This window comes from Ylistrum balloti, unplaced genomic scaffold (assembly GCF_031769215.1).
Source record: "Ylistrum balloti isolate Yb309-2 unplaced genomic scaffold, AGI_CSIRO_Ybal_v1 Utg370010, whole genome shotgun sequence".
In the NCBI taxonomy this organism is placed as follows: domain Eukaryota; kingdom Metazoa; phylum Mollusca; class Bivalvia; order Pectinida; family Pectinidae; genus Ylistrum; species Ylistrum balloti.
Window position 1 is genome coordinate 3,231,123 of NW_026782083.1, and position 11,066 is coordinate 3,242,188.

General features: G+C 34.6%; 1 protein-coding gene across 1 annotated transcript; it reads right to left on the minus strand.

Annotated features, from left to right (window-relative positions):
- Window positions 1–627: 627 nt before the first annotated feature.
- Window positions 628–10,436, minus strand: LOC132548462 (ETS-related transcription factor Elf-3-like). Its single transcript, XM_060212334.1, has 8 exons — window positions 10,371–10,436; window positions 9,643–10,111; window positions 4,809–5,048; window positions 3,763–3,903; window positions 3,052–3,183; window positions 2,269–2,469; window positions 1,693–1,885; window positions 628–736 (listed from the first exon to the last, which is right to left on the minus strand). The coding sequence occupies exons 1-8, from the start codon at window positions 10,395–10,397 to the stop codon at window positions 628–630; spliced, it is 1,512 nt and encodes a 503-aa protein (XP_060068317.1). The 5' UTR covers window positions 10,398–10,436.
- Window positions 10,437–11,066: the final 630 nt, after the last annotated feature.

The window sequence follows — 11,066 nt, forward strand, 5'->3', positions numbered from 1 at the left end:
ATCAACTGCTGAAATATATTGCAAAATACAGGAGATATACTGCCTCAAAGTCTTTACTTAGCTAGCTTATCCAGCTAATTGACTTCCTTGTGCTCGTTAGATTTGAGACGAAAATATCAAACAGCTGTGAATTAAGAGTATCCTCCTCGATATCAAGTTGACCTAGGCCTTGTGCCTGACATTCCTCTAGCCTTCATTGCATTAGGTATTCAAGGAACAAATTGTCTGTGTATATATCCGACACAACCATCAGTGACTGTGATGTGATTAGGGAACACCAAGATCAAAAGATTATCTCATCGTCATTTTAGATCGAATTAGAAATTTAGTCTCCCATAACTAATTGATATGCAATAATCATTGTTATCTGTCCAGACTTCTATATCATGGTTTATGTTTACACCGTAATTTGTGACATCCACGCGACGTGTTAACATAAGTAGATATTGCAGTATTATTTTGTATCAGAATTCATAGTTACAAATGTCTTCAAACATTTATGAAGTGAACACATACATTGAATTGTTTGTAGAAATAACTTTACATGATGAACGTCTAAACACGTATAAATAACAGTACATTTCCAGTTGTTGTGATATAATATGTATTTGAGACTTATTGACTAGGCTATAATGATAACTTCTTTTCTCGGACACGTTCCATAGCCAGACTCGTAAATTTGTACACCAATCTTCGTCCCTCTACCCTCTCTAAGATACCTCTCTTGTAGTAATGTCTGAAACAAAACAAGTCATCTGTTGATAGCCGTATGCAATATATAATTTTAATATAATTGACTGTATGACATGCAATTAACGACAAATTACTTGGTGGCCATTGACACGTCATCGTATGATATGCAGTGTGTAGATTCCAACAACATTAACAATGAAATTGAATTGTTTCTGATGACTAACATATGTGGTTTAAACATGGATCTTGATGGATACATGGTAAATGCGTCATATGGTTGTTACTATGAAGATGAATGATCAATTTCAATGGAAGAGTTTTCTTTTGCTTGTAAGGATAGAGACGACATAGTTCCATAAATTGATTTAACTGATATTGCACTTTGTTCTATCCTTAAATAAATTGTTTTGTCATTAAATCAATAAAAGACTACGGGAGATAATCCTTACTCAGACTACTGATGCCACAATCATCATAACATTTATTGTCAGTTACTGTTTTGAGGTCCTGAACATCTTTACAGTAAATGAGCTTTTTTTAACCTACAGGTACAAAATGCTACAAGGTGTAAGCTTTGATTCATTAATTATCATTGACAATTACAAAGATCCTGTTAGATATTCACGATTGGTGTTTGCAATTACAACAGTTTGGGGTTTTCAAACATATGCAATATAGCAAAGTATTATAAGAACAAATTTAAAAAAACCTTCTTTAATAACGTCCTTAAATTGTACAAAAGATGCAAATGAATGGTATCTTGCAAAAGAAATTCACGATTGAATACAGTAATGACAAAAAAGTAAAACTACATTATACGTATGTTTCGTCCTTTTAGAAAAGTTTATGTTCAAAAGATATATTTTTTGCAACTAGAGGCAAGTTCTCAATTTCTTTATCGCAATGTACGTATAAATCGAAAAGGTCAAAAATACAGGGTGAAGGTGATCCATGCGACAATGAACACTCCGATAACAGTTTACATTATTACACACCCACCTCATTGCCCTGCTCAGTTTTTCGTATGTCATGTTTTCGTTGTTTTTCAAACTGCCCCACAATTGTGCCACAGCCTCTGATTGGACGAAGCGAAAGACGCCTTCCCTGTGGTTCTCCCAACGTAAATACTGAGGGTTATATAATGGATTCATCAGAATCTCATAGATGAATTCCCACAGGTGTTGATTCTTAGCTGAAAATAACAAGAAACGATTTGGCTACAGAAAACTATAATTTAACACACTAAAATCTTTTTACTTGCAGAAAGTATATCCAGTTAATTCATTTGGTGTTATACTTGTATAAATGCTATATTATACAGCTTGAATCAGCAGTGGACTCCAGAGAGGACGACAAAAAGGAAAATGCGTGCCAAACATAGCATAAAGTGTCCCTTCATACAATAGGGAAAATAATACATACGTTGACAACGCCAGATTAAGTTTGAGTCCACAATAATTAAATTGTATCGCGTTAGCAGAACGGAAGTGATACGACTAGGATTTAATAAAATTATTTTCATGATTATCGTTGCTTTATCTGATCAGAAGCTTTCACTAATCCGTGCAAGCTCACCTTTTTTCTCTTTCTGCGCTTCCTCATCTGTTGGTAGGCTTTTGATCCTTGGTCTACCTGGCCGCCGTCTTGGAATAGGCGTTGATGTCAGCTCGCAAGGCATAGTGCACTGGTTGGCCCCTTGGGTTGTTGGACAATATGGTTGGTACATACATTGGCGTTCGTTCATGTTACATACAGAAGGAGTTGCTCCGGGAAATGCTGAAAATGTAGAGAAAACAACTTATCATAACACACAAATAGTTCCTGTTATATTCAGAATCAGCGAATGTATTCAAATAATGAATAAAAATTGAAACATAAGTAATAACTCCTGTAATAAAGTTTCTTAAACTTTGTTAACCTATAACTATAATGGTATTTGTAGCGTTCAGATTAGTAACGTTTAATTTGGTGCAGTCCGAGGACTTTGTCCATATATTTACTTACTTTACATTCACGGGCACCAAAGTGCAGATATACCAGTAGTTCTGTCAAAAATTTCTTATACATGTCTATTTTCATTTTTCAGCAACAAAATGTCTCAGTTTTCTGCGATTAAAACACACACTCTACAACATATATGGTATCCAGTGTAGTGCACACCAGTGAAATAATTAATGGTAACTTCTACCGGGAACAAAACGATCTTCTTTGAAATTCTATATAAACATCTAATGAAGAGCCGGGTTGTTAAACTCCAGGCAGTGTTTACGTTGACACACATATATTATATATACTTGTTTTAACATGAACTTAAAAAGTTTTTTTTCAAAATTTGAATTCCTTCGAAAGAATACTTACAATGCCTTGCCTGCATATGATGAGGAAGTGGTAGCCTTGGGCATGCGTACGGCTGTTGTGGCTGCTGCTGGTGAGGGTAAAACATGTTTTCTTGTCTTTCAAGCTTCCCGAGATCATTACACGACTGATAATCTGATAACAATAAACACTTCATTTTAGAAATAAAATGTAATTATCTAGATTTTATTTTATGGTCATTTTAATATTTATTTATAAAAAGTTATTGTGATATTTTGGGACGAGCAGTTTTAGATTTCGATGATAAGACGATTTGGACTTTTCCTTAACTTATACTAAAACGCAAGTAGCACAAATGATGGCCAAGTTTTGTTTTATGAATGAAATGTCTTGGGTGTCATTTCCTTGTTTTCTTGTAGTCATGAAATATATTTAATATGTATTTTCACCCGAAATCAAAATCAATATTTTTCTGTTTTGAAAACGACACTTGATATATTTACTGCACATTGTTCAACTAAATAAAACATGCATTGTAATGGGAAAATGTTTTTATTTCTTAATGAAAATGTTACTTAGGATACAACTAAACGTTTTAATAAACGCCAAAGGTATAAATATAGAGTTTAATCCTTTTTTCACATATAGCAAGTATATCTTAACTACATTGTAGCAAATATTAATATGAATATTCCACGTGAGGTGGCATTATAGTTCCAAACTTCTCATCAACAAACTCTAATAACTCGCTACCTTGTAAACTGTCGTAACTCCTGGACATGTTTTCCATTTGAAAGTGTGGAGGGGAGGAGGAAAGACTGAGAGGTGAAGAACAGGAATCATCGGTCCCGTCTGTCATAGGTGTACTGGTATCCAAACGATGTTTGTAACCCACTGAAACACAGCATCGTGAATGATGTTATCAAGGTAATTTTGGTTCTATATACCAAATACAATCCATGTAATGGAACACGTTTATACCCTGTTAATGTCCTATAATAATTTTAACTTTAAGCTACATCGGTACAGAGGATATAGAAAACAATATATTTGATATTCTGAGGACTATGTGGAAGCCATTATGAGTTTATCATCTTAAAAAAGTATAACGTTTAAGACTTAAGCTGCATACATTTATCATATCAGCTGTTCTATTTTATGAGATCGGTATTAAACTTTACATTAACGTCGCTGTATAGTATCATTAACGTGTAAGTAGATACATATCACATTTTCCAATTTTATTCAACAATTTATCAAATTCAACTCTATTATACTAATAGGAAATGTGAAGATCATTGATAAAATGCGCTGGACAGGTCTATTAATTTTATCGTTTTATTTAAAGGGAACATGAGAGGCCGTATCACATCTTCGTGTTCTACCTGGCAACCTAATTAAGCAGTCATGCTTCAGTCACCATATGTCACTTCTACATCTTTATCAACGAAAGTGCATGAATTAGGCGAGTTTCGTTTCGCAGGAGATATGCACGAATGCATTTTACACGTGAAGTTCCAATGTTCTTAGAAACAGGTATAATAGAAATGTTCACATGGTTTTCATGAGAAGCATTTTCCCACGGAAGTACAGATAATGGATTGTAAAGTGGCAGTCTTCAGAGACATTATAATGATTCAATTAATTTTCACTTCCTTCAACTGTCACTGAATTAACATTATAACTGTCGAATTTCACATGGTCCGTATTGTTAACTTTGAATAAAGAGATTATTTAAAAGTTGACATGGTGTAATAACCTTTTCAACAATTTCATAACTTATCTCTTTTATAACTTACTTCCATCCTGCAGTTTTCTAAATTGATCACACAAAAGTCCGCCAAAGTTTGGCTCTAATTGTAGAAACTCGTCCATTCCCATTTTACACAGGTCTGCTCCCGATACTCCTCTGAAGTTTTCTGCATGCAGTAACGAACAATCTAACTGCTGTTTCTCTGCTACATCAAATAGCCAATCCAGCACATGCTTTGCGTTCCAACTTTCAGGGGATTTCCCGCTCCAAGACTGGCCTTCCTGTTCTGAAATGAACAATCACACCCATGATTAATAGAAGATAAGTAAAAAGTTTTATGTCATAGCGCTAACAAAACATTTGAACAATGAGGTTTTTTTACCTGAATATACAATGGAGATTGACCGAGATGTTTTTAAATCCTCAAATTAGGAAACACTATCTTGCATATCAAAGTAATTGTAAATGGAAATCTATCAAATATATACATTCATTTTTCTACACACTTGTGTTAAATGACATCAAAAGCAATTTTCAGGAAAATGATATATATATCATACATTATCAGTGCAGTGGTATTCATATAACGTTTCACAGTATTTGGAAATAGTAAATTGTGAGTACGTAATACAGTGCGAATATATACTGATTCAATGTATCTCTAAAGAAGCCTTTAGGATATTAGTTTATGACAATATTAGAACACTACAGAGTGTGATTTATCATCCCAGCAAACTATTGTCCCTTTAGAAGATCAAGAGTTGGTAAGTAAAGAGTCCCAGTATAAACAGCAGTGTGGACAAGGTGATCACGTGAAGGGCGTTCCTTACACGTGTAAACTTGTTACGGAACAAAGTACAAGGAGGCGAGTCTGTGTAGTAACCAGCCAGAACACATGTTTAAGGTTCATTAACCGTGTTAACCAAAAAGCACACAAGGCAACCAGGGTTGACTTGATATCAAATATTCTGTAAGGTTTTTTTTCAAACATTTTTCTTTGTCTTCAATAAGTATTGAACAATTGAACAATTTTTTTTCAAACTGAATATGATAAGATTATATATTACGATTTTATTACGATAATAAAAATTACGATTCAATTATTCAGGTTCCTATGAATGAAACATCAAATGAATTGCAGCGATAAAAGCTAATATCAAGGCAGGTTAACAAAGTTAACGACTATAAAAGTGTATGAATGTTTTGATAAAGTTTTACATACTAAAGTTACAATGTAGTTGCGAATTATTTGTTTATATTGTTAACCTAGACATACGATAATTGCAGATCTAAACGGTTTATGAAAAAATCTTAGATGACTAGGCATACTTAGTTTACTACTTTAAAAGACAGGTGCGCCACTAGCGGTTACGTAATACTAAGAAATAAGTAAAAATTCAATGAAAAATTACTTGTACGATACAGGAACCAGTATGAAGCCCAGAATCTTAGTGTCATTTCCCATGTAGGTACTTCCTCATTAGAGCTTAATATCATAGCTATAAAAAGATTGTACGTGTCTTTGTTTTGGTTAAGTCTTTATTTCTTTAACGGGGAATGCATACAGCCCGGAGGCTACTAGACAAATAAGAAAACAGTAAAATATGTACAATGACAAAATGTGATGCAATTAAGACACACTCTCGCACACTTTCACTTGCACTTCCAGAGATATGTGAGAGAGAGAGAGAGAGAGAGAGAGAGAGAGAGAGAGAGAGAGAGAGAGAGAGAGAGAGAGAGAGAGAGAGAGAGAGAGAGAAATGGGGGTAAGAATCGATCATAAACCGAAAACAATTAATTATAATTTTGTTTGAAGGTACATCGATTGTGTCATAATAATATGAATGTATTTGTGCATATCTCAAGTAAGGATATCTCATCTCTAGAAATGTTTAGAAGATAAGCATGCTATTTATAATTAATCAGTTTGCATTTTATTTGTAAATATTATATGCTGGAAGAAACACGGACGAAAGTAAAGGTGAGACAGTAATGTTATAGTCAGTGTACTTGGAAAATTATAAATGTTACAATTGTATATCTCTTCCCTATGTACGATACTTAAAATAACAACATCAACAAAATATTTAAGAAAGAAATATATAAGAAAAACTTTTTTTTATTTTGTAAACAAACAACATCTCAACAACATAATGACATGAAGAACAGACACGGCGATATCTGGGAGTCTTTAAGAAGAAGATGAAGAAATCACAACGTCAGGTGAACAAGGAGACCGAAATGAGAGGACATTTCAAATAAAAGATAACGAACCAAATAAGTTTAACAAATAAAACTGGGTTTCAAAAAGAAGACAAGAAAAAGTGTGCTAGAAAAAACGAAAAGACAGACGACATCAACCGTCTCGAAGTTTAAGAACGTGGAATGTCATAACCTATTTAGGGGTTGAGAAAACGAGAATGGCCAAATAAGGTTGAAGACATTAAAAATGCTATGTAGTACTATTTTATGTTAACAGGTATAATGTTCCTTACAATCAGCTTAGAATCAACATGTTCGTTTATGACTGTTGTCCACGCACCATTGAATGAACCTAAGTGGGCTTTCAACCTTCATACTTTTTCATTCATTAAAGTCCTCGTGTTTCCAGATGACAGTCCTTAACCCTCATCATGATTTGATATTAATAAATAACAGGCTATAAGAAGGGTCACATTCATATAAAGGATGTAGTGGGTAACATCTTGGTGGCATTATCTTACACCATATTCATTTTGACGGCCTTATAAGTCAGGTAACTGCACACTACCATAACCACAATGACTTACATATTTAAGATCAACAAGAGGCCCAAGGGCCTTTACAGTCACCTGAGCCACAATGGTTCTTGTAACATGTCATAGAAATGATTTTGTTAAAAAGGTCAGATAACTTTCACTATTTGTACACATGATGCAGATGTAAATTATGTATACTGCTATCCCAAGCTAAGGCTTCTAACCAATTTTGAATACAAGAAATTTCAATCAAGACTTGAATTTTCCAATATAAAATCGGGAACGGTATAACATCTTTGAAATTTCAGTCAATTTGAACAAATTTTGGCCCCGGCCATCAGCCTCTGGGAGTCAGTCAAGGTCGATATGTGCATCTCATCAAACAGTCAGTTCATACCGATAGAAAATAAATTCTAACCACGTTTGAACGATTTCGGAAAGAAAAGAAACAAATCATGCTCAAAAATGTAATTTCTTATACAAAATATAGTTCCTCTCGGGAAATGTGAGACCCTAGGGTCATGAAATTTATAATGTTTATAAAGCATCGCAAGACACATCCTGCCATGAAGAGTATTTGGTTCTATATTATCTGGGTATTGAGGAGAAACATTTTGAAATTTCAATCCAAGGTCAATATTTGCATCTCATTAAACTGTCATCTTAAATAATTCTTAGCAGGTCTGAACTATTTCCAATACAACATAAACAAATAATGTTCAAAAATATAATTTTCCTATATAAACTATAGTAAACTTTACCCCCTCCCCTATGGGAAATGTGAGACCTTGGAGTCATGAAATTTACCATTCCGGTAAAACGTCTGAAAGCCTTTCCATCCATGAAAAGTACTTGATTCTAACATACCTGGGAGTTGGAAAGAAGAATTTTGAAATTTCATTCATTTTGACCGATTTTTGACCCCGCCCAACAGCCCCTGGGGGGTAGGGATCATATAATTTACAATTTTGGTGTGCCTTAGGCCAAGGAAGATTTTTGTAAAATTTCATTGAAATCCGATCCGGAGTTCTCCAGAACAAGTTGAAACTTTTTAAAAGTTCACGATGCACGACGCAGAGTCTCAGATGACCTAAACTTTCTAACTGCAATCGTACCAGTGATCTATAATGGTATACCACTCGCAATTTTCCCAGTCATTATTTCCGTCAGACATCATATAGCGATAAAGGTAGGATAAAGAAGACTTTTTCTCTTCTAGCTTTCCTGTTTGTGCTTAAAATCATCATGTACATGAAATCCTGACATCGCGCGAGAAATGTTAAGATTGCGTTCGCAGGAAAGAAATTGCAGTTGAAAACAAAATGTATTTTGAACGATCAAAAATGAATTAGATAATTTTCGTTTTTTTTTTATTTGTTATTTGTTCGCGAGATAGATACCGTTAGAAATAGCATTACTGGCTTACACACAAATTTACATCTACATATTTACCCAAGCTGCTTGTATGGTTTGTAGAAAGATACTAGATATACAACGGTTACCATGGAGCTACCTATTAACTAAAGTTAAAATTGACGGAAATGTGCATTGATTTCACAAATGAGAAATTAATAGCGCTGTATTCCAAAGACAACATGCTTAAATCAACATTTCGCGCCATTTCTAATTTTCTGCTATAACTGCTGGCAGAAATATTTTTGGTTGTGAATACCTGAAAATGCGGAAGATTTTGTTGCATGTTAACAGAAACACTTTGATATCTTATTTAGCGAAAAGAAAGTAAATCCAATGCTACTTGCGCTGTTTGATATCCATGTACCACTCTTAAGCATAATGTGAAATATGAAAAAAACGGGGGCATTCAACATGTAATTTTCCAAACTATTAACAGCAAAGCATTTGTAATGCACGAGAGATACACTGACCATGTTTAAAGCAAGCATGCATGTCTAAAATATTATTCAAACATCAAATGTTTGTGTTAATTCATAGGTTATCTCAAATATTACGACATTTACATAACATATATTCGATATGTGAAAACAAGAATAAGCGGCAGAGTTTGTAATCGGTCTTTGAGACCTGAAATTTGTTCTGCAAACAATGAAATACGATTACTTAGAACAATTAAAATCGGAATACATGTTTTTTTTCCACAAATAACATGATAAATTTGTTTACCTATTTTGTGGTCCCCTGTCTGTAGCCGCTGGTCGTATTGTGAACACAGTTGTGATGTAACACTGAGTTCTCTGTCAAAGTGGAAACTTTTATTCTGATAGTTCAAACAACAATTCGTGTCTTGTTTAGATGAATCAAGAGTCGGTCCATATCCGATGTTCCCATAACTTGCCTGTGCACTTGGTATGTTAGTATTCGGCGCACAGTTAGTGATATTGATATTTCGTTGAGGAAGTTGAGAATAGTTCCATGAATGAAAAGAGGGCATACTTCCTGTAGAGTTTTGATAACAGTTTCCTTGTCTCGGCAACTCCGACTCAGTGTTATAATCACATAGAATCTCCTCAATGTCCAGAGTATTCTGATGGTAGCCACCGCGTCGGCAGTCGCTGGGGGGATCTGGTGACTCCTCCATCAGAATTGGTGGTTGAAGAACATTGTGGTCCATTTCCTCGATAAGGCTGCATATCTAAGGTAAGAAAATCAATATCACATATCATGCATAAATCATATATAAAATGATTATGTATGCAGATTGCATAACTGTTGAACCTTTTCTACATGCATATGCAATGCATATGTAATTATGAAATAAACACATCATTGAAAAGAATGTTTGTTATACCTTAGAGTATGCAGGAATTGTGGAAAAATACATGTCATCGATGTCTCCAATGTTGAGTTTTACAATCTAATAAAACGGTAGAGGCCTAAGTTAGATGACTTACGTATTGCGATGGACTGGCGGAAGGCATCGTATTGTTTATCTGCTTCACGTGCTCGAGCCGGAAATCCACGTAATTTCCTGCTGCAATTAGAAAGAAATTGTAATTGGTTACCGCCACGTGCCCTATGCCGTAATGTTCATATTTCATCTTCGCCAATTATCGTGCACCTTGCTGTCGATTGGTTGACTCGTTAGGCCGTGACAATGCTTGTCCTAACGTTCATTCATAAGTCTGTCAACGAGGAATTACTCGAGCGGAACCGATCGTCTGCCATGTAGCCAATAGCTGGGCACTGCTAAGGTTAACATCACCCTATGTAGTTTATTGGTCTATCTTACGGCTCATAAAACATTCCTTAGCTGATACCGTGATCTCACTGACAACATCAGGTATGTGAACGATCAAGGCGAACCTGACAACGGATATGATTCGCAAGCTACCATAAACAAATATGGACTAAATGAGCTGGAGTAAACATTGGACTTGTTAGGGACACGGCTGCCACATGGCAGGTATATTAATGCAATGGTAATCTAGTTAAATGAAGTTAACACAGTAGTCACTTCCTGCTAGCCATCTTATTAACGTTTTTTATCTTAAGAAAGGAAGTAATATAATATCAGATAAACACGTTTTAAACTAAGTAAGAATTTAATGTTAGATTTACCGTTTACATCCTCATTTGTTATACAGTAC